Source organism: Callithrix jacchus, chromosome 19 (assembly GCF_049354715.1).
Source record: "Callithrix jacchus isolate 240 chromosome 19, calJac240_pri, whole genome shotgun sequence".
Taxonomy (NCBI): Eukaryota; Metazoa; Chordata; class Mammalia; order Primates; family Cebidae; genus Callithrix; species Callithrix jacchus.
In genome coordinates this window covers 21,986,464-22,012,035 of record NC_133520.1, presented here as the reverse complement: position 1 = coordinate 22,012,035, position 25,572 = coordinate 21,986,464, and the positions used below count along the sequence as shown (strand labels likewise).

The 25,572-nt window shown below is 38.3% G+C and overlaps 1 protein-coding gene across 34 annotated transcripts in view; it reads right to left on the bottom strand.

Moving 5' to 3' along the window:
* CDC42BPA (CDC42 binding protein kinase alpha) overlaps positions 1-23,603 on the bottom strand; it is a 327,482-nt gene extending 303,879 nt beyond the window's left edge. For all 34 annotated transcript variants that reach the window (XM_017966458.4, XM_078356686.1, XM_078356692.1 and 31 more), the window contains exon 1: positions 22,140-23,603. Coding sequence is in view for 28 of the 34 variants with exons in the window: in XM_008985299.5 (XP_008983547.3) it covers positions 22,140-22,317 (178 nt within the window). In the remaining 6 variants the exon portion in view is untranslated. The remainder of the gene's footprint in view (positions 1-22,139) is intronic.
* Between the last annotated feature and the right edge of the window lie 1,969 nt (positions 23,604-25,572).

Sequence of the window (25,572 nt, the reverse complement as noted above, 5' to 3'; positions counted from 1 at the left end):
TCTCTCTAGCAAGTGGTTGCTCCACAGCCTCCTTGGATTCCTCTCCTGAAAATACTTCTTCCTTCTTTACTACTGCACCAGACTGAGATTTCTCCAAAATTTTGTGTTCTTTGTCCCTTTTTATTATAAGCTCCAACTTTAAGTCATTCATTCACTCCCATATTTGATCACAGGCTGTTAGAAGCAGCCACACCATTCTTGAATGCTTTGGTGTTTAGAAATTTCTTCTGCCAGATAGTCTAGGTCTCACTCTTAAGTTCAGTCTTTCACAAAGTCCTAGAACATGAACATAATGCAACCAAGTTCTTTGCTAAGGTGCAACAAGGGTGAACTTTGCTTCAGAATTCCTAGTAAATTCCTCATTTTCATCTGAGACCTCATCAGCTTAGGCTTTGCTGTCCATATTTCTATCAGTATTTTTATTAGTCACTTAATCAGTCTTTGATAAGTTCTAAACTTTCCCTATCTTCCTGTCATCTTCTTAGCTCTCCAAACTCTCCCAACCTCTATAGGTTACCCAGTTCCAAAGCCATTTCCACATTTTCAGTTATCTTTACAGCAACACTCCACTCCTGGTACCAATTTTCTGTATTAGTATATTAATCCATTTTAAACTGCTATAAAGGAATATCTGAAGAGCTGAGTAATTTACAAAGAGATTTATTTTGGCTCACATTTCTGCGAGCTGTACAAAAAAGCACGGCACCCACCAGCATCTGCTTATGGTGAGGGCTTCAGGAAGCTTTAATTCACAGTATTAGATTGGTGGAAAAGTAACTGCAGTTTTAGATGGAACAAGGAAGCTGGCATGTCACATGCCAAGAGGGGGAGCAAAAGAGTGGGGAGGTACCAGGCTCTTTTTAACAATCAGATCTTGGGAGAACAAATACAGCAAGAACTCACATATTACCACAGGAAGGGCACCAAGCCATTCATGAGTAATCTGCTACCACAATCCAAATATCTCCCAATAGGCCCCATCTTCAAGATTAGGGATCACATTTCAACATGAGATTTGGAAGGGAAAACTTCTAAACTATATCAACGCTTCCTAATAAAAGTCGCCATCACACATTTTACATGAACACAACATTCCTGACAATCTCAATACACTCTCCTAGGATGGTCTCTCTCCAATCCTTCGAGAGTATTGTTTCATACTGTGCTAATGAGAGTGCTAATCCTTAGCAAGGCCTATATGGAAGGTCTATGGCTGGCATCTGGGAACTTGGATTTTGGGAGTGTTCCCACAATCCTAACTGATAACAATGGCTCCCTGTACCTGAACTATTTCTACAAACTATATAATTTATGCTGAAAATCTATCTTTCTGAGAGTCTAGAATTTTAGTATGTGCTAGGCAGAGGGTTCCTATATGACTAGCCACCAATTAAAAAAAATAAATTCAGTGCCCAGGGTTTTTAATTGACAATTGACAAATAATTGTACATATTCATGGAGTACACAATGATGTTTCAATATATATGACGTATGGTTTCAATATATCAGATCAGGGTAATTACAACATCTGTCATCTCAAGCATTTATCATTTCTTTGTGTTGGTAATGTTCAACATCCTCCTATCCAAAACTGTAGAGCACTGACTTTCTAATGAGTTTCTCTGGTTAACAACACTTCACACACTATCTGTTAAAATTCATTACTGAAGGGATTAAACACATCTTGTATGATTCCAATGGAAGAGCATCCTTGGACGTATGTGTTTGGTTTCCTCTGGCTTTGCTCCATTAGCCTTTTCTTCCTTTGTTGATTTTGCTTTGTAGCTTTTCACTGTAATGAACACTAAACTATGAGTATCATTGTATGCTTGTTCCATCAGTCCTCCTAGTAAAGCACCAAACTGGGGATGGTCTGTTGGACCCCAAACACACACAAATCTTTTCTCTCATTAAATGTCTAATCATCCATTATTTCCTAGAATCCTCAGTTGATGACATTTTATCAACTTCACTGAAATAATAAAAGCAATGAGAAGTGAATGGGAGGCGGAGGTGGAAGGATCACTTGAGCCCAGGAAGTCTAAGCTGCAGTGAGCTGTGATTGTGTCACTATACTCCAGCCTGGGGCACAGAGGGAGATCCTGCCTCAAAAAATGAAAAATCTTAAAATTAAATCAATCTTGGCCAGGTGCAGTGGCTCACACCTGTAATCCCAGCACTTTGGGAGGCCAACCGTGGGTGGATCCCTTGAGGCCGGGAGTTCAGGACCAGCCTGGCCAACATGGCAAAACTCCATCTCTACTAAAAATACAAAAATCAGCCAGGCGTGGTGCACATTTGTGGTCCCAGCTACAGGAAAGACTGAGGCAGGAGAATCACTTGAACCCAGGAGGTGGAAGTTGCAGTAAGCCAAGATCACACCACTTCACTCCAGCCTGGGTGACAGACCAAGACTCGGTCTCCCAAAAAAAAAAAAACTTTAAGGCTGGGCGCAGTGATTCATGCCTGCAATCCCAGCACTATGGGAAGTCGAGGTGGATGGATCACCTGAGGTCAGGAGTTCCAGACCAATCTGGCCAACATGGTGAAATCCTGTTTCTACTAAAAATACAAAATTAGCTGGGCATGGTGGCATGTGCCTGTAATCCTAGCTACTTGGGAGGCTGTGGCAGAAGAATCACTTGAACCCAGGAGGCAGAGGTTGTAGTGAGCCAAGATCACGCCACTGCACTCCAGCCTGGGCAAAAGAAGAGCAAAACTCTGTCTCAAAAAAATATAGTATGCCCATTGATAATAGACTGGATTGGAAAAATGTGGCACATATACACCATGGAATATTATGCAGCAATCAGAAATGACAAGTTTGTGTCGTTTGTAGGGACATGGATGAATCTGGAGAACATCATCCTCAGCAAACTGACACAAGAACAAAAAATGAAACACCGCATATTCTCACTCATAGGTGGGTGAAGAAAAATGAGAACACATGGACACAGAAAGGGGAGTACTAAACACTGGGGTCTATTGGGGGGAAAAGGGGAGGGCCAGTGGGAGGGGGAGGTGGGGAGGGATAGCCTGGGGAGAAATGCCAAATGTGGGTGAAGGGGAGAAGAAAAGCAAAGCACACTGCCATGTGTGTACCTACGCAACTGTCGTGCATGCTATGCTCATGTACCCCAAAACCTAAAATCCAATAAAAAATTTAAAAAAAAAATATATATATATATAGTAATTAAAATAAAAAATAAACAAAATGATATCACAAATCTCCATTTCCCCTACTATAGCCCAAGTTCAATGCACTACTCTTTGTCTCACTTGTACTGTTCAAAAGCCCTAACTGGCATGATTTTATTCACAAGGCAACCACATCACTCTCCTGCTCAAAATTCTGCCATGGCTTCCCTTAGAGTAAAATATCAACTCCTTTCCAGGAGAAACCTCATACCCTACCACTCTCCCCTTCGCTCACTCTGATCCAGCCACATTGGTCTTCCTCTGTTCCTGTTTCCACGTTAAGGACCCAGCACTTACTGTTCCCTCTACTTTGGGTGCTCTTACCCAAGACAGTCACATGGCTGGCACCTTCCCATCTAACATCAGTTCAAACATCAACTCTTTGGAGGTCTTCCCTAACCAACCCATCTTCATTACCACCCAAAACACTCTGTCACATCATCCTCTTATTTTCTTTATAACTCTTAACATTATCTGAAATAATCTTATTTACATGTCTATTTCCTGACCTCCCCCAATTTATAATGTAAGCTCCATGAGAGCAGAGACCCTGCCTGTCTTGTTCACTGTTGTATCTCCAGATTTTTATGTCTATCATGTAAGATATGCAATAAATATTTGTTAAAATAAATGACTTAATTAATGTATGTACTCCACAAACATTATATCATGGCAAAAGACAATAAATCTTAAGGGTACTTCTGTTTCAAGAAAAAACAATTTCCAAGTCTCCTTGCTTTAGAAAGAAATATATGGGAGGCCAAGGTAGGAAAATTACTGGGGCTAGGAGTTTCAGACCAGCCTGGGCAACATGGGGAGATCCTGTCTCTACAAAAAAAAATTTAGTCAGGCATAGTGGTTTGCACCTATAGTCCCAGCTATTAGGAGGCTCACTTGAGCCCAGAAGTTTAAAGCTGCAATGAGCTATGATTGTACTACTACACTCCAGCTTGGGTGACAGCAAGACTCTATCTCTAAAAACAAATACAGATATATATTCAATGGCTTCCCACTGTCCACAGAGTCAAATTCAAATTATGTAGTAGTAAGCCTTCTGAAATGGGCCAACCCACCATTTCAACTTGATTTCCTGCTATGCCTCAACTGCCCCCAAGTACTATGGTCCAAGCACAAGCCTTTGAGCTTCCTTTCCATCTAAAATGCCCCCTTTTATCTCTGCTTCACAAAATGTTAATTCCTTAAGAGTCAGCTCAAAATGTTGCCTCCATGATTGACCCTCCTTTCCACTCCCCACACCAAAGTAATCTCTCTCCTCTGCTTCCTTTATTACATTTAATTGTTTAACTCCTTGAGGGAGGAACCACATGCTGTTCATCTGCATTGTTGCTACACTCCATTATAAATATAACATTTTACTGTACATTTAAGAAACTTATTGTACTGACTTTAAAAAGATCTTCTCTTAATGACACCTTCTGCCGTTATCATTAACAACACAGATATAATTTATTTGTGCTGGATATACAAGAAGTGATCCTGGTATGACATACATAAAAAGACAATTAATAATCTAAGATTCATATTGGTTGCCAAATGAGCACTATAAACAAATTTTATAGGCATTCAGAGGAGGGATATGCCAACGAAGGATGGCATGGGTGAGAAAGGTATTATTTTAATGACTATATATAATTTTTTTTTTGAGATGGAGTTTCACTCTTGTTATCCAGGCTGGAGTGCAATGGTGCAATCTCAGCTCACCAAAACCTCTGCCTCCTGGGTTCAAGCAATTCTCCTGCTTCAGCCTCCCAAGTGGCTGGTACTATAGGAGTGCACCACCACACCCAGCTAATTTTTGTATTTTTAGTAGAGACGAGGTTTCACCATGTTGACCAGGATGGTCTTGATCTCTTGACTTCGTGATCCACCTGCCTCGGCCTCCCAAAGTACGGGGATTACAGGCGTGAGCGACTGCACCCGGCTGACTATTTATAATTTTAAAATTAAAAATGAATTACAGATATAATGCACTCTTTAAAATTAAAATATAATTACAGATATAATGCACTCTTTCCTCTCTTACACACCGTAACACTGGCCCAGGAAACCTAAATCAAAACGTACTATTAGAGAAGGTGTTAGTTACAGGTGGTTGCTGAAGAAAACAAAGTATAGCATAAAGTTTTACTGTAGCACTAAAAATTCCTTTCAAAAATGCTACAAATAAACTGTAGGCCACAATGCCAACTATAAGAGCCTGTTTGTTGTCTAGACACAATCCTAACTTTGTTAAGATAGCTGCACTTCCCTTACACAGCCTATATAACTCAATAATCTTATTGCCACCAATACAATGACTGGTTCAGGAATGGACGGGAGACCTAATTTTGGCCATTGAGAATGGAGGGAAGATTTTCTAGGTGCTTCTACGAATGAGAAGGCTACAGGAAGTCTCCTTCTTTCCTTTCCACCTGAACAAGAAAGCATGTTGCTCCAGTGCCATCCTATAAACTTGAGGTTAAAAAAGAAGCCTAAGCTTAGGCGCAGTGGCTCATGCCTGTAATCCCAGCACTTTAGGAGGCTGAGGCAGGCAGATCTCTTGAGGTCAGGAGTTTGAGATCAGCCTGGCCACCATGGTGAAACCCCTTCTCTGCTAAAAATACAAAAATTAGCTGGGTGTGGTGGCACGTGCCTATAATCCCAGCTACTCAGGAGGCTGAGAGAGGAGAATCGTTTGAATCCAGGAGGCAGAATTTGCAGACTGCACCACTGCCCTCCAGCCTGAAAGACAGAGTGAGACTGTGTCTCAAAAAAAAAAGGCCGGGGCACTGTGGCTCACACCTGTAATCCCAGCACTTTCAGTGGCTGAGGCAGGTGGATCACCTGAGGTCAGGAGTTCAAGAACAGCCTGAACAACATGGAGAAACCTCGTCTCTACTAAAAATACAAAATTAGCTGGGCATGGTGGTGCATGCTTATAATCCCAGCTACTTGGAGGCTGAGATAGGAGAATCACTTGAACCTGGGAGGTGGAGATTGCTGTGAGCCAAAATCGCGATATTGCACTTCGGCCTGGGCAATAAGAGCAAAATTCCACCTCAAAAAAAAAAAAAAGTCTACACTACAACAGCAGTTGAGACTGAAAGACCTTGGATGTTTGATAATACTGTGGAGCCACTAAATGTAAAAGTTTACCCCACCTTTGCTCTTGATAGCTTAATTACTAAAATTTTCCTTATCCTTTAAACCAATTTGCATCAGGCTTTCCGTTCCAACCAAAAACATACTATTAACCTTCAACATACGCACTGTGTAAACAGCTACCTCTTATTACTGTACCATCATTTCAACTATTTCATTTTATTCCATTACTGAAGTTAAGACCTGTACGACCAGAAATTTGACCTGTTTCTTTTACAGAATCATAAATTGAATAAATAAAGCACAATGTTCACAAAATTCAAGTTCATTTTACAGACAAAAATATAAACCCTTAGAAAGTGGAGGAAAAAAAAAGAAAAAAGACAAAAATAACAAATAGCTCTGAGGTCTATTAACAGATAATAACTTTTTTTTTTCAAGACAGAGTCTCGCTCTGTCACCCAGGCTGGAGTGCAGTGGTGCGATCGGCTCACTGCAACCTCAGCCTCCTGTGTTCAAGCAATTCTTCTGCCTCAGCCTTCTGAGTAGCTGGGACCACAGGCATGAACCACCACGCTCAGCTAATTTTTGTATTTTTAGTAGAGACAAGGTTTCACCACATTGGCCAGGTTGGTCTCAAACTGCTGACCTAGTGATCTGCCGGCCTCGGCCTCCCAAAGGGCTGGGATTACAGGCGTGAGCCACCAAACCCAGCCAAGAATTTTTAAAGTATCAGAGTGAAAAAGAAAAAATATAAAAATCAAACATGATTAATTTTAATTTGAAATGAAAACCACATTTCATTAAATATTTACCTCTACTTAGAGACATTTTCATATTTTTTTCTCAGAAAAATGAAAGATAGGTATTTAACAATTATAAAAAAGATCTTGTTCCAATTATTTCCACACAGAATGGCAGTAAAACATTTTCTAAATATTTTATTAATAAAATTCTCAACTATAAAGTTCCCTGAATTAAAATCGTCTTTATCACTTAGAAAGATACAGTAAAAATTCAACAGGTAGTAAGATAATTTGGTCATAATAATATTGCTTTCCACTGAATTCTAAAATCAAAATTCTGACTTTGTTAAAACTTTACTTATGAAGAAAAGTCTCAGAGTAAGAAGTATTTTAATTGAATTATTATGAGAAATATGTCTTACTCAGCTATCTTCCACAACTATCCAATAGCTAGCACAAGGTAAACATTCAATAATTTGTTGAATTTTATTACTGTCATCATTTTAATGACCATCCTTTGACCGCTGACCCATATTTCTGTCTCCTGAACATTCTACCTGGATGTTTCCACTACCACTCAAACAAAATCAAAACCCTAGACTTAAATATTTGATCTCTATATTTCCCTCGTTATATTTTATTACATTTCCCTACAACTCTCTATAGAATTGTTTGTAAAGTAAGAGCTTCAGATGTTATTTCTTTGTTGTAGCTACTGACTCAACATTGAGATTTAACTGTATCAAAACATTTTATTCCCTATTTATTCGCTTAACTCCATTGTTCACTTAGAAATTCTTTCATTCATCAAATAATATCTTTTGAGCGCCTACAATGCACCAAGTACTTATGCTAGGTATTGGGGAAGAGGCGATAAGCAAAACAGACACAGTCCCTGCTGTCTAAGGGAGGTCTTCTAAGGAAGATCAATAATAATCAAATAATTGCAAATACATATAATTTAAAATAGTGATAAATGCTGTAAAATAGTGACTATGGCATATTTTTAATCACCTAACACTTAAATGTTTGTAGTTTCTAAAAATTATCACAAAAAGAGAATTAAACCAAACTAAATCCTCAAGCTTACAGAACTTAAAATGTGTTATCAGAACTAGCCATACAATCTATGACTATTATTTATTGCAAAAGATATCTGCATCCCCAATAGCCATCAGATTCATATACAAGGCTACTATGGTAAAGTCATTTAAAAATATATATATATTTCACATTTTATTCTTTGCCTTATAAAATATGGGACAATTGCTGCTTTTAAAAAAGTCTTTCTAGCTTGTAATAAAATGACGTTTAGTCATAAATCAGTTTACAATAGCATTATTTATAAAAGCAAATAAACTGAAGTAAATTAAATGTTTTAAAAAGTTAATATCTAATAAACAACTGTATATCCATTTAGTGAAATAAGCAGACTTTGAAGAGGGTAATTATCAAGATTTTACAATAATTAGAAAAAGAGCTTAAGATCATAGGATATTAATAATGGTAATGGTAACTAACATTCATTGAGGGCCAGGCATTCACTACATGTTGGGCACTGATCTAGCCCTTTACTCCAATATTTTATTTAATCCTCACAACAACCCCATGAAGCATGTATAACTATTCCCATGTTTAGAAAGGAAAAAACTGAAGCAGAAAGAGGTTAGATCACTTTATCATATTCAGAGAAAAAAAAAAGGTATAAAAATACCAAAAATGTTCCTATGTAGAAAACTAAATATGTATATGTAAAAAATTCAACGAGTTAGCACAAAAATAACAAATCTGCTGTTCAGTAGTAAAAAATGCTTCTGTTTTAAAAAAAATGTAGAGGCTACATATAAGTTAAAGAACATTTTAGTATTACACTCTAAGGAAAAATAATTTTAAAGTCAAACAATACATATACATGAAATACAATTATTATTTTTTTTTGATACAGGGTCTCATCCAGGCTTGTGATCTTGGCTCATTACAACCTCCATTGCCCAGGCACTAGCGATCCTCCCACCTTAGCCTTCAGAGCAGTTGGGACTACAGACACATGCCACCACATCAGGCTAATTTTTTCATTTTTATAGAGATGGGGTTTCACCATGTTGCTCAGCCTGGTCTCAAACTCCTAGTCTCAAGTGATCCGACCACCTCGGCCTCCCAAAGTGCTGGAAATACAGACATGAACCACCATGCCACCATGCTTGGCATAAAATAAAAAATTCTTAATTAAGTATAGTTCTAGCAATTCTGGTAATATATTATCTTCCTCCCTCCCTCACAGTGCACACATAGAAGAGATAACCAAATTAAATATAGTAGGAAAAGTTTATCAATTAAGTTTAGTTGTAATAGAAAACTCAACCCTAACTTAAACAAAATAAAAATGTATTTTTATTTCAAGTAAAAGATATCTGAAGGTCCAGTGCTGTTAAGGTAGTCTGACAAAGCTGTGAGGAATCCAGGATGCTTCCAGCTCACTGCTGGGCCATCCTTGTAGCATGGCCCTCATGCCCTCATCATCACAATCTAAGCTCTGAAAACATCACGTGTCCTGTGCAGCAGAAGGGAATAAAGTGGGGAAACCTCCCTTTTAATGAAGCATCGGTAAGCATCACACATCGTTTCTTACGTCAATCAGCCAGAACTACTAATGTGACCATACCTAACTGGAAATAAAGCTAGAAAATAGTCAATTGAGTTAAAGAAGAGCGCTATCAAAATTCCAACAGTCTTTTTTGCAGAAATGGAAAAGCCAGTCCTCACACTAATATGGAACTGCAAGGAGCCCTGAATAGCCAAAATAATCTTGAAAAAGAACAACAGTTTAAAGGACTTACCCTTTCCAATTTCAAAACTTACTATAAAACTATAGCAATCCAGGCTGTATGGGACTGGCATAAGGATAAACACATAGATCAATGGAATAGAACTGAGAGTCCAGAAAAAAATCCAAACATCTATGGCCAGTTGATTTTCCACAAGGATGCTGAGTCCATTCAATACAGGAAGGAATAATCTCTTTTCTGTATGGGAAATGATGCTGAAACAATTGGAATTTCCACATGGAAAAGAATGAAGTTGGATACTTCAAATAAAATATAAAAATTAACTCAAAATGAATTCATAACAAATAGAACTGAAACACAAAACTTTTGGGAAAAAACAGGCCGAGGGTGGTGGCTCACACCTGTAATCTCTGCACTTTGGGAGACAAAGGTGGGCAGATCACTTGAGATCAGGAGTTTGAGACCAGCCTGGACATCATGGTGAAACCCATATCCACTAAAAATATAAAAATTAGCTGGGCTTGGTGGTGCGTGCTTGTAATCCAAGCTACTCAAGAGGCTGAGGCAGGAAAATCACTTGAACCCAGGAGGCATAGGATGCAGCGAGCCACAATTGCACCACTGCACTCCAGCCTGGGCAACAGAGCAAGACTCTGTCTAAAAAATAAATAAATAAAAATTACAACATTGGATTTGGTAACGGATTCTTAAATATCACACCAAAGCACAAACAAGAAAGAAAAAAGGGACAAACTGGACTTCATCAAAATGAAAACCTTGTATGTTAAAGCATATTATCAAGAAAGTGAAAAAACAACCTACAGAATGGGAGAAAATACTTATAAATTATATAATCATATACATGACAAGGGATTAATATCCAAAATGTACGAAGAACAGTAACAACAACAAAAGATGAACAACCCAATTTATAAATGGACAAAGAATGGGTGAGATTACGCATATGGGGAGACTGGAAATCTATGAGAAATGTCTATACATTCCACTCAATTTTACTGTGAACCTAAAACTTTTTTAAAAAACAGTCTATCTTCTAAAGTGGGCAAAGAATTAAACAGACATTTCTCTGAAGAAGATATACAAATGGCCAATAAGCACATGAAAAGCTGCTCGATATTACTAATTATTAAGGAGGTACAGATCAAAGCCACAATGAACTACCTGCCACTTCATACCTACTAGAAAACAGAAAGTACCAAATGTTGACAAGGATGTAGCAAAATCGAACCTTCATACATCGCTGGTGGGAAGGTATGATGGTGCCACTGCTTTGGAAACCCGTTTGGCAGTTCCTCAAAAAGTTAAACAAAGAATTATTATGTGACCCAGAAATTTCACTCCTAAGCATATATGCAAAAGAGTTAAAAATAAGAACTCAAACAGACACTTATATGTCAATATGCACTATAGCATTATTCTAATAACCAAAAGATAGAAAAAAACCCAAGTATCCATCAACAAATGAACAGATAAACAGAATGTGGTATATCCATACAATAGAATATTATTCAGCCGTAAAAAGGAATGAAGTTCTGACAGATACTGCAACATGAATGAAACTTTATAAACAGTACACTAAATGAAATAAGCCAGACACAAAAGAATAAATATTAAATGATTCCACTTATAAAAAAATATCTACAATATGTGGAAGTTCAGAGAGACAGAAAGTAGATCAGAGGTTTACCAGAAACTGGGGGAAGGAGAGAATACAGAGTTGCTGGTTAATGGGTACAGAGCTTCTACTTGAGGTGATGAAAAGGGTAAAGAAATAGATAGTGGGGCCGGGCACAGTGGCCCACGCCTGTAATCCCATCACTTTCGGAGGCCGAGGTGGGTGGATCATGAGGTCAAGAGATGGAGACCATCCTGGCCAACATGGTACAACCCTGTCTCTACTAAAAATACAAGAATTAGCTGGGCATAGTAGCCCCAGCTACTCAGGAGGCTGAGGCAGGAGAATCGCTTGAACCTGATAGGTGGAGGTTGCAGTCAGCGGAGATGGCGCCACTGCACTCTAGCCTGGGCGACAGAACAAGACTCCAATTCAAAAAACAACAACAACAAAAAGAAATAGATAGTGGTGATGTCATACAACATTGTGAAATATAATCGATGCCAATGAATAATATACTTTAAAGTGGCTAAAATGGCAAATTTTGTTTTTTATACACACACACACACACACACACACACACACACACACACAAGCAGACTGAGAAAGCAGTGTGACTATATACAATGTTTTTCATCTGTCTCAAAAAAAATCTCTCTCAGTGTAGTGGGTAAGAATTTCACACCTCTGGCATTTTTCATACAACATTGTGAAACGTAATCGATGCCAATGAATAATATAAAGTGGATAAAATGGCAAATTTTGTTTTTTATACACACACACACAAAAGCAAACTGAGAAAGCAGTGTGACTATATACAATGTTTTTCATCTGTCTCAAAAAAAATCTCTCTCTCAGTGTAGTAGGTAAGAATTTCACGCCTCTGGCATCTTCCGGAGTACCTCCCTCACCAGAGTTGTGCCACAATTTCAAATTCATAAATATTGCCAAGGTACTAAAGACAAGGAACATTTAAAGCACATCCAAGATATATACACACACAAACACACAGAAAATAGTAAGTGAAATTATGACAAAACAGTACCAGAAATTTGACCACCATTATAATTGCCCTTATACTCATTTTGAGGTATGATTTTTGTAATAAAACCCTCAGGAAAATTGTCCTCTTTACTTTTCATAATTTGGCTAAACAAATAAACTAGCTAGTGTCACTAGTATGTTGATGCTATAACCTAAAAACTCAGAAGAAAATTAATTAAGGAGGGCACGGAAATCTTCCCCCCACTCCCTTTCCCTGCACCTTGCCCTATGCATCACTTCCATTTGGCTATCTCAGAGTTTTGTCCTTTATAATAAACTTGTAATATACAGTCATACTTCTCCAGCAAAAACATGCTTTTAAGAAAAAAAAAATTGAAGTTACACAGCAAAAAGCTTGCTTCTTTCTGATGAATGAAAGCCAAGGACTATCTGGCATAAACAGGGGAGATAAGCAGACAGAGACAGCAGCAGCTCAGTGGCTTACAGGATTCATTGACAAAAATTGAGAATTTTACAGAGAAGAAAGCACATAAAATATCTCAAATACAGCCTTTCCCTGAATTATAAAGATAATTCAATACCCACAAAAAAGGAAAATTTGTCAAAAATAAGCTGAACAAAACACATTGGTCATCTATAACTTCGTCTCAATATGCTAGAATAGAATCATATACAGCTCTTCATATTCTGGAGGCTGTTTACTTTCAGAAATGGACAGCTGTAGAGTAGAATAAATAGAAATCAAGTGAAACAGTTAAATAGAGTGAAAGTCCTTCTATGAAAGAAGAGTAAATTTAAACTAAACATTTTCTTGGCATTTTTTTATAAAGCATTCTGATTTTCAAAAGAAATTCAGACTCAAATACAGTTTGAGCCATGTGCAGAGATTTTGGAAAGAAAGTGAATCTTGTCTTTAATATTTAATCAGCTATATGAGTAAATTCTTAGGGTTAATGAGCACTAAACAATTAGTGTTTTTAAAAACCTAATTTCAGTTGTCTGTTAAAAAACTAACACTCTCACAAAAATTATCTTTGTATATCTGAAAACTGAAACATAAATTACAAACACTGTTGCAAAGGAAATACTACTGCAGCTGGGGGGAAAATTCCTTTGTCATTTCCAAATACTATTTATATTACATCATCTCCTTTTACTTCTTTTTTTAAATGGGATGGCTTACATATTTTTTAGCAATATATCTAATTGAAAACAAAACATACTAAACTATCATAAATATTTCATCCTAATCCTACTTTAAGCTATGAATATATAATGCTATCTAGACACACTGATTACTACCTGCTTTAAATTCTATTGATTCTCAGTAAAGGCATTATATTTAGAAACTAAAATGATTACAGATTTAGCATGTAAATTTTTTATGGCTTTGCTACTATTTTGAATGTTTTTCCCTTTCAGTAAAATGCAAGATAAATTTTTAAGTATGTAATCACCAACAAAACAAACAACCAACAGTCTGGAAAATAAAAATGACCTTGAGCAACAGAAGTAGTCAACAAACTAAATAATTTCTAATACAAGGAAGAAAAGTATTACATAATTTAATAATTTCTTTTAGGGTGTGTTTTTGAATATGCAAAAATAATCATAATGTTAAAATAAATAAAGATGGCACCCTCATCCTCTGAAATCCTGACTAGGAAGTAGTTAGAAAGCCGGCCCGTTTTCTCATTGAGTCCTACAGCTCAGCAATCTCCTGAAACAAACTTCTCTTAACCCTGCCCTAAAACAGACAGGTTGGGAAGAGCTGGTCAATTACCTAGATTTTAAAGGAATTTTCTCTAGGAAAAGTTGAAATGCATTAAAAGAGGAATTACATTTAATATAGTGTATTTCTCATTATTAAAAAGTCAGAAACAACAGATGTTGGTGAGGATCTGACGAAAGGGGCACATTTATACACTGCTAGTGGGACTGTAAATACAACCTCTATGAAAAACTGTATGGTGATTTTTTTAAAGAACTAAAAATATATCTACCATTCGATCCCACAATCCCACTACTGGGTATCTACCCAAAGGAAAGTAAGTCATTATATCAAAAATACACCAGTACGCATGTGTTTACTGCAACACAATTCACAATTGTAAAGATATAGAACCAACCTAAGTGCTCATCAACCAAGGTGTGGATAATGTGGTATAAAAATATATATACATACACACACACACATGCACACAACATGGAATACTGCTCAGCCGTAAAAAAAACCAACAAAATAATGTCTTTTGCAGCAACTTGGATGGAGCTAGAGGCCATTATTCTAAGTGAAGTAACTCAGGAATGGAAAACCAAATACCATGTATTCTCACTTATAAGTGGGAGCTAAGCTATGGGTACACAGAGGCAGACAGAGTAGTGTTATGGTCTTGGAGAATCAGAAGGGAGAGGGAGGAAATGACGGTGAGGGGTAAAAAATAACACAAGGTAAAATGTGAACTACTCAGGTGATAACTGCACTAAAATCTTGGACTTCACCACTATACGTTTCATCCATGTAACCAAAAACCTCTTGTACCCCAAAAGCTATTGGAATTTTTAAAAGATATATATAACATATACATATATACAGACAAATATACATATACATGTAGCATTCCTTTGCATTTACAAGGATCAACCTGGACTTCAGAAGAGCAGGTAACAGCTGCTAAACCAAAGCTACCTTTGCAATTATATAGTGGACATGTATTCTGATGCCTCCGCATAGCACCTGGCAGCTCCTTAGTTTAAAGAAACAGTAATCATATCCATCACTTGCATCATTTACATCATTCGTGCAATTAATTTCGTCTTCACTGCTTTGTTAGCCTTCTTTTGCTATGTGTTCAATTCCATAAACATTGAGTAATATGGGTGTGTCTTGTGTAACTTTAGAAGTATCTGTGTATCATTAATGAATTTAACCTATATAGGTTTTTCAGGAATCAACTAGCCTCCTAAGACAGATAAAGACTATAAATTGCCGTCTGTAAGAACAGAGAAATAACTAAAGAAAAAGACTGATCTGCTCAAAAATATACTCATGAATTCTAACACAAATTTCCCATTTGCTGTACCCAGTTTTGAGCTCCTCGATTACAGGACTTAGAAATACCTCAAAAAGAAAAACACAAGTTTGAAAATAAGATCAATGAAGTAGGATTAAAGGATTTAGGCATTTTTTTTTTTTCTTTTTTGAGACAGACTCTTGCTCTGTGCCAGGCTGGAGTGCAGTTGTACGACCTCTGTTCACTGGAACCTCCACCTCCAGGGTTCAAGCGATTCTCCTGCCTCAGCCTCCCAAGTAGCTGGGACTACAGACATGTGCCACCACACCCAGCTAATTTTTGTATTTTTAGTAGAGATGGGGTTCACCATGTTGGACAAGATGGTCTCAATGTCTCGACCTCACCATCTGCCTATCTTGGCCTCCCAAAGTGCTGGGATTACAGGCATGAGTCACTGTGCCCAGCCAGATTAAGACTTTTTAATTCTGTAAAAACTACAGCTGTTTTTTAAATTTTCATTTGTATTAGTTATTCATAAATACATATTCAATCACCACTTAAGATTTAGGAAAAACATTGGGCCTCGTACCTATTATCACTTCCACCAAAAAAGTCCCTTTCCGTACCATCCTCCTAATACAGCTGTAGCATAATTTTAGATAAATATTAACTGTTTCCATTACTATAACCATTTAAATTATTACTTTTCCTTTCCCAAACAAATTTCTATTTTTCTTAGTAATTGTTTTCTCATTTGCTTCATTTCCTAAGCAACCTTAAACTCTACCCCCATTTCCAAATCTCTTCTCAAGATGTTCATTCCTATCAGATACTGCAGTCAGTCCTGGAACCTATCCTGTTATCTATCCTCTCTCTCCTGAACTGCATCCTATTATGGTTCACTACATGGTTGGTGCAAAGTTGTCACTTCGTATTCTCCCTTCACTACAGTCCTAGAAAATCCTTTCTACTGTCTCTTGCATTGTATCTCCTGCTTCCTATATCCTGTTACTTCTTCATTCGCTCCTTTATCTAGTTACAGCTAAGGCAATCAATTCATTCCAGTTAGCCTAAGACTTTCCCGGTTTTAGTACAAGTCCCATATCCTAGGAAACTCCTTAATCCTGAGTAAAGCATTTGTAATTCACAGATTACAGAATTTTTAACACCTGCATGCCTAAAAATGTCCTTATCCCACCCTCAGACTTGCTTAAGAATTTGGCTATAGAATTTCAGTTCAGAAATTGTTTTCCTTCAAAATATTAACATTGTCTTCTAGCTTCCAGTGTTGCTGCTGAAAAGGCCAAAGTGTTTCTGATTCTTATCCTTTGTATTTGTACTCTTTGTAAACTTTTTGGTCTTCCACCTACACTAAAGTATTTCAAATTCTTTTTATTTCAACCTGTACTAAGAAATATAATAAGAAATACAGAAAAACTCAATGTTTTGTACAACAATACTTATTCCTTCTACATTTGATGTACTTTATATTTTCTATTCTAGTCTTTAATTTTTTTAAATGCTGGTTAGACTTAGTAATTGATTTTAAAACCTATCACAACAAGCAGGAGAAAGACAATGAGCTATATACATAACATACTGTCAATAAATGTACCAAATGAAAAAAAGGTCACGGAACAAATTTTTGACTGCCATATGACTAGTAAAATAAAACATTAATTTGAGCTATTTTATCCTAAAATAGCCTGAGCTTACTGATAGTATTCAAGTCCTAAGAATTATGGGACATTTCATAAAATTTCCAACATACTGCACTATTTATTTTTATATACTGCTATGCTAAGGTTTGCCTTACATTTCCATATAAAATAAACAGATTTCTAAAATTCCTAAAGTGTTAATCCTGAGGTCCCGTTCTCACTTATAAAGCAATATATTCTTTCTCTAAAGAAGCTGGGTGTGGTGGTGCATTCCTATAATCCCAGCACCTTAGGAGGCTGAGGTGGGAGGATCTCTTGAACCCAGGAGTTCAAGACCAGCCTGGGCAACATAGTAAGACCCTTGACATGGTTTGGACTTGCGCCCTCACCCAAATCTCATGGCGAATTGTAATCCCAGTGTTGGAAGAGGGACCTGGTAGGGGGTGATTGAATCACAGGGGCAGACTTCCCCTCAGAGTTCTCATGATAGTGAATGAGTTCTCGAAAGATCTTGTTGTTTAAAAGCATATAGCACCTCCCCCTTACCTCTCTTCCTCCCTCTCCAGACACACAGGATGGGGTCTGCTTCTCCTCCATCTTCAACTATAATTGTAAGTTTTCTGAGGCCTCCCAGGCATGCTTACTGTTCCTGTATAGCCTGCAGAACTGTGAGCCAATTAAACCTCTTTTCTCTATAAATTACTTAGTCTCAGGTAGTTCTTTATAAGCAATTCGAGAACAGACTAATACAAACCTGTCTCTAAAACAAATCAATAAATAAAAAGGGTGATGTTCATAAAAACAAAAAAATTACTAATGAATATCAAGTATTTCAAAGACTTTAGGGGTTGACAGCACTCCTTTATTATATCTAAGTTCACTCTACTTTATAGGGCATTTTTCCTAAATGCAATTTTATCAATAGCATCACATCACTCTTATGCTATTCCATCATGAATGCCAGTAACCATTATCATCCGGCAACTACCTCTAAGTGTAATTTCTCTTCAAAAGAAAGAGACAAATAGAAATGTTATAATAATAGCTATTACTTATTGAACATGCTTCTACCATGTGCCAGCATTGTACTGGATAAAATAATTGTACTTACTCATTATCATTCCTAGAATGGAATATTAGGTAGCCAGTATAAAGGAAGTAAGTGCCCAACCGATACTGCTGATTATCCTAGTTGAGGACTTAAATAAATGTAATCATCTGTATTAAATGAACATTTTGATACTTCAGACTGATTAATAAATTCTACTCAGGAAAAGCTAACAATGAGGAGTAGCTGACATGAAGAACAAAAGTATCCTAGAAAAGATTCAGATCCATCAACGCCTCTCTTAATTAATCCTTGTGTAAAAACAAAAAAAAAGCGAACAGCTTTAAAACTATTCTAATAAAAAGAAATGCTTAAAGCATAGTACCTGCTGATATGCTCCAGGTACAAATTTATTAAACAGACTATTCTCTGTGTATATATAAAATCTGAATAAGCTATAAAATTACTGTTATTTAGTGATAATTTCTGCATGTCACAAAGTCTAAAATTCAAAAAGCATCAAAATACAGTTATCCACATACAGCCTTGCGTATTTCTTTCATATTAAGTAATACTATCTTACATTTATTAAGTGGTAAATAATTCCCTAAAATTCCAATTTCCCACTTCAAAATAGGGTGTGGTCGATTTAATGATGTACTAATTCAGTCATTACTAGCAAATTAATTTACAATGTGAAATTTTTACTTTTTTTTTTTTACTTTTTACAATTTTTACTTCTACAACTCTACTGTAATTTTTTCTAGAGTTATGCTGACGTCCGGACTATTACTGTATAAACAAACATACAAACCATAATTGTTTCAAAAACTTAAAACAACTAAGGAGACAAAAAACAGTCTTTCAACTCTTACTTACTATAAATGAAAAATAATACATCTTTTTAAATTTAAATGTGATCTATAGTCTTAAGGCACTTTTTTCTCCTTGCTCTAGTGCTCATTGGTTTAATCCTTTTTCTTTCCCATTCCACTTACTTCCTCCCTCAAGCCATCAGCGCCAAAAGAAATGCTGTTAAAGAACAACATATCTGACTTTGAATTGTCAGTTTTCTTATTGTCATACTGCTATGAACAAAACACTAACTGTACCAGTATAAAAATGAAATGGACCAAAACTTAAAATAAAATAAAATTGATGGAAATGAAGTAAAAATCTTGGCTGACTCCATTGTAAGAGTAATCTATCATCAGCATAAAAATAAGTAGCATCTAGCTGACACTTCATTAATATAAATAACACAAATATGTAACAAATTGTATTATTTACATTGTGTTCCTGTTGCAAAGTCTTTTAAATATTTAAATAAGACCCAATATTTTTTGAATTATTAAAAATCAAACAAAATTACACCATATAAGGTAAATCTCAATTACCAAATTTAACCCCAACAACAATCCCAGTAAATTTCCATCAGTGTCCCAAATCTTAATGTTTAAAACACTGAACTGAGGTCAATTCACAATCTGGAAACAGATCTTAGTTTTAATTGATTTTCACACATTGTCAGGTGGTACAAATAAAACAGGACATTCCCCAAAATGTAGTAATCAATTCATATGAAGAACATCTGATCTATTTCAATACTTAAAGAGACTGGCATTCTTAATCTAAATCTCAAATAACTTAAAAATAGTACATACTACTACTCACCACACAACTTTTGACAGCCTTTTCCATTCTTAACTTTGTTGCCTTACTCTGTATCCAAACTTCTGTGGTTGATAACCCACACTTTTAAGAACTCATACTCTTCCCTTAAAAATGCCTGAGACTTGGCTGGCATCCTGTAATCCAAGCACTTTGGAGGCCAAGGTGGGCGGATCACCTGAGGTTGGGAGTTCAAGACCAGCCTGACCAACGTGGTGAAACCGTCTTAAAAAAATAAAAATAAAAGTTTTTTTAAATGCCTGAGACTTAACAGACACTGCCTAGCCCCACAATGTACAAAATAATTCCTTAAAAATGATATTACCTTGTTCTCTATTACTGAAAAATAACATTTTACTTAAGAGACTGTACATTTTTGTTAGGCCATATATCGGATTTCCAAAATACAAAATGTGAACTAAAGTATTACTAAAACATATTTTAAATTGTGAAAAGAACCTGATTTGAAATTACGTAAAATATAGTAATAGAAATATTATTTATTCAGACAAATACTTATTTGATATTTGGCTTGACTTATATAAAAATATACACAAATGAGGTGTTTTTATACTTATATAAGAAACGCCCAATAAAACATATTTAATGGAAAATATATATAAATTATTCTGATAATACAGCAAATTATCTCATAGCATAAAACTACTTAGGTAAACTCTAATAATCAGAAGGCAATGGAGGCTATGGTTTTCCCTTTATCATAAGTCATTTAAAATTACATTTACTACTGGTACATACAAGTTCTCCCATAGCTTCGCAGATAGAAAAGAATATTAGATGACAAAGATCACAGAGTGTCACTATGGAACCATAACTTAAGAACTCAAATTCCAACTCTAAAAGTACCAAAACCCTTTAAGTCTTAAAAATAAAATTAAAGAACACTACAGAATGTCTCAATTTGTGAAACATGGGATGTAAAACTCATATGCTTTACAAAATATTTTATTCAACATATAAAAGATACATTCCCACAAAAACCAGTACCAAAGTCAAAACTGACTCACTCTTAAGTGAGAAGTTACTTGAAAGATGGTTTAGATTTCTTAGATTCCCAGGATGAGTCTGGCAGTCTGTTTTTAAAAGTCATTCTATTCACATTTACATATTTTTTTAAACCTTGTGACACTACATTGCTAGAAATCTTCTGATACTGGCAAATTGAATAAAGGTATTACATGTAGGCATTCTTGGATCAGTGGTTTGCCTGAGAAACTAACTTTGAATAAATTTCAAATCAAAAAAATATATATACATGACACAATCAGCACTTGAATTTTACTTCAGAAAAATAAAGCTTTACTTGGGACCAAAGATATTTTAGCATAAGCACTTTCCAACAATCTAAAATGGTTAGTATTCCAAAGGTAAAAAATACTGTTTGGCCAAAATCCTTCAAAAGCCAACATACCACTACTATAAACAGATCTACGTGATGATACATGCTTACTCCAACAGTGAACTAGACGTTAGAGTGCGCCCTGTATACCACAGGAGACGCTGAAGAACTTAAGCCAAGCAAGCCTTCAAGCTTGAAGGTCATGGTGCGTTTGCTCACATCATTGATCTATTCTACTACAGCAGGTCTTCTAAATCACATCTATATTTAGAAGAATGAAGCCAAAAATCAGATTTAAATTAAGAGTAAAATCTAACTTTCAAGTGGAAGCTGCCACCCAACATTCTCCATCAGCTACTAATCACATTTATGTCATTTAATCTTACAAATACAATTTTTGGAAAGTCCATGTTTAGCAGTTTCCTTTGCTTGCACTATACAGAGGTGAAACAAAACCCAACTGATCACCACCTTCAACTTCCTGTTGACCTAAGATAAACACAGATATTTTAATATCTCCTCCCATTTTGAGAATAGTTTCCACAGTCTGAATGTTTCCACCAATAAATACCTTTCAAATGAAGGGCTATTATATTGCCGTGTAGGCAACTATAACAAGTAATCCACTTTTGCCCATCACAGAATTTATGTAAAATCTCCTACTGTTGACCTAAAAACATAAGTTATTCATTGCCAAATTCCACATTAGCTAGGCCTTAAATCAAGGCGACAATTGAGCAGCACAGTTTTAGTCCTGGGAAAATATTTACCAGGAACTAACGGAAAATCTTGAATAACTAGTGTCTATTCTTTTACTGAATTTTTCTTTCATTACTGAATATACTCATAACTCTCTATACCAATTAAATCATAACCAGCTAGATTGAGTTTCTTGAAAAAATACAAACTTACCCCATTCTAGGTATTCGAGAATGTTCTTCTCTCTTCTCAATGGAGAATTATTGCATTCATCATAAAGGCAGATGAGTATATCCAGTAATGTCTCCACACTGAAGCACTGCCCATTGGTCTGAGCGGGCCCGTCCAAAATAAACTGCTCCAACTGCCTCAAACGCACTTCTCCAGACATGTTTGCTTCGGTTTCTGCTGGTTTTCCTTTAAATTATTATGATGATTTGTACTCTTATTATCTGAACCTAAATTTTAAAAGATGTGGTTTTAAAAACAAACCACTTATTCAAACAACTGTCATGCAATGCTGGTGCTGAATTAAACATCCAACACACCAGTAACCTCACTTAACTGAAGCGTCTTCAATTTCACCCTCATATTTTGAGGGTAAATTACCATAAAATATATACTTAATGCATTTCAAAAGAATAATACAATTAAATCGTATATTTAAATAAAATAATAATTAAAAGTACAACAAACTAAAGAGTCAACACTACTTTAAAAAAAAACAACTCTTCATTCAAAATTCAACTCGTGCAACGTAATCCTGAAACGAATCCGGTTGCATCATTAATGAATAAAGTCCTATTTGCATCAGCAATTCATTTCCCGGGAAGAAGAAAAACAGAAAAGGGAGGAAAAAAACAGAATGCATAGAAAGGGGAGGGAAAACCAAAATGTTGCTGCAAATCCTCCCAACCACCACTTGGATAATTCATCAGCGGCAATTTCTCCAGCGGGAAAGGGAGGGGGCAAGGTCCCTGAAGCAGCCCCTCGGCTTGGAGCACGCCAAGTCTTGCCCGGAGGAGGCTTTTCGTTTCTCCCTCCGAGGTCTTTCTTTTTTAAGGCTTTGCAGTTAGTCCTATTTTCAACAGATTCCGGTGAAAACTCTTCATTTTCCTCCCGGCTTCTCCCAGGGGCCTGACCGGCTGCGCGGCCGGGGGTGGAAGGCGGGCTGCGGGCGGCACTGGCACCGGCTCCGGAGCAGCGGCTACTTGGCCGCCCGAGCCCGCTCCATGTCGGTGGTCGCTTGTGGGCCGCGCCGCGCGGGGCAGAGAGCCCGGTCTCCCCTACACCCGCACCGCGGCCGCCGCTCCGGAGGCTCCCGACGCCCCAGGCGAGGGGGGGTGCTCTTCTGAATTCAAAGGACACGGGCGGCCGCAGCTGCGGTGGCGGCGCGGGCGGCTCCGGCAGCTACTTCTCCCCCTTCTTCACATCCCTGGGCTAAGGGCATCTTTCCTCAGCGAGGAAGGAGGCGGCCGAGGCGCTGGAGGAGGGGTCGCCGCCGCGGCTGAGGAGACCAGAGACTGCCGCAGCCCAGCTCCCAACCACTCCCTTCCTCTCTCTCTTAAACCTCCCCCGCCTTCCCTCTCCTCTCGCGCTCGCGCCCTCGGCTCCGCGAGGCTCCTCCAGTCCCGCCGCACGCAGGCGGAGGCTCGCGGACTAGTCCGAATCCAATATGGCGGCCTGGCCCCCCGGCCCCGGCACACGCGCGCGCACACGCCCTCCCCTCCCCGCCCCCGCCCCCGCCCCCGCCCCCGCTATGCCGGAGCCCCAGTCCCAGCCGGCGGCCAAGCCGGGCGGGGTCCGAACGGCGCGCCCAGTGGAGGCCCCCGAGGGGGCGCAGGCCCGGGGCGCAAGCGGCTGCGCCAGCCGGAGGGGAAGGGTGGGGACCGCCTTCGCGGCTAGGCTGCGGCTGCCGCAGCGTGGAATGCGGAGCTGCGGGAGGGCTGGAGGAGGCCCGGGCGGCGGTGGCGGAGCATATGGAGGCGGGATGACCGGGCCGCGCCGGGCGCTGCCGCAGGACGGGGAGTAGGCTGGGAACTGAGCCACCGCCGCGCCGTGGCCGCGGCTCCCCGACGCTTCTCGTGCAGATCGCAAAGCGGGGTTCCTGCCTCGTCCTCGGAGACATCACCTGTCCGGCGCGTTTGCTAAGGGCGCCCAGAGCAGCGGGCTTTAGGCTTCTGACAGAGCTGGAGGAGACGGGCCCGTCTTTCCGCCCCTTACCTGCTCCCCACCCGCCCTCCAGATTCGTTTCGCGCACACTCCACAGAGTAATCATTTTTTAGGTGTCTGATAACAGCACTTCGTGTGTCATTCCCGGGACAAAAACAATGACAGACTTATCCGCGCTACCATCGAAGTCTTGTGTCTGCATGCAAAGGATGGAATCCCCCATCTCCATTCCCAAAAGTTTCCCTACGGGAGCCTGGTGCTTTCTCCTCCGGAACTGTTCTAGGGACTGCCTGTTTTTCCCTAGCCATGGTTAACCGCCTCCGGTGGATTCAGCCTGTGAAGGCAGTTAAGGCAGTTCACCACTATTATCAACCCTACACCTCGTGTGCACGCGCGCACACACTTGTAACCCAGTGGCACAATGCAGGAATTAGGGCAGCAAAGGCAAATCACTGAATAGCTAGGGCACCTCATGCCTTTAGGGTCTTACCGGGTTTTTGTGAATCTCGGTTTTAGGAGAGCTCCCTTAATAAAATTCTCATGGAAGATGCCACATTTAAATTAATACCACCAAACTGGGTCATTGCAGTTCGGTTACTTCCTTTCAAAATTGCCATCTCCTTTATGGTCCTTCTCCAAAATACAATTATTTTATATTCTTTTCCCACACCTGTGAGACAGGTTTCTGTGTTAATGCCCACAATTGCATCTTACATCTTGATAATATGGAAGCTGAGGGAGAATAGAAATGAAGGCCTAGATGTAAAGTCTAAAAATGAAGGCTAACAGAAGACGATTCAAGTTGGGATTCACAAAATATTGTGAATCTTTTATGAAATCTACACTTGCAAAGTGTACACTTGCCTGGCTTAAGAACAGCATTATTTTGAATTCGGTCTTGACATGAGTGATACATAGATTCAAACAAAAGGTCAATCATTTCCAGCCATGACATCTTTATAGGGGTATGTGCTGTCTAATTCTAAAAGTAGTAGAAAAGCAAAAAGAAAAGTTTAATCCTAAAACAGATAATAAGCAATATTTTGGTGTTTATTAAAGTCTTTTTCCTATGCACTTTAACAAAAATGATACATAATAAAAGACAGTTTTATAGCCTCTTGCTTGCAGTTAGCAATATATTATGGACATTTTTTTTTTTTTTTTTTTTTTTTTTTTTTTTTTTTTGAGACGGAGTTTCGCTCTTGTTGCCGAGGCTGGAGTGCAATGGCGCAATCTCGGCTCACCGCAACCTCCGCCCCCTGCGTTCAGGCAATTCTCCTGCCTCAGCCTCCTGAGTAGCTGGGATTACAGGCACACGCCACCGTGCCCAGCTAATTTTTTGTAGTTTTTAGTAGAGACGGGGTTTCACCATGTTGACCAGGATGGTCTCGATTTGCCGACCTCGTGATCCACCCACCTCAGCCTCCCAAAGTGCTAGGACTAAAAGCTTGAGCCACCGCACCCGGCCTATTAT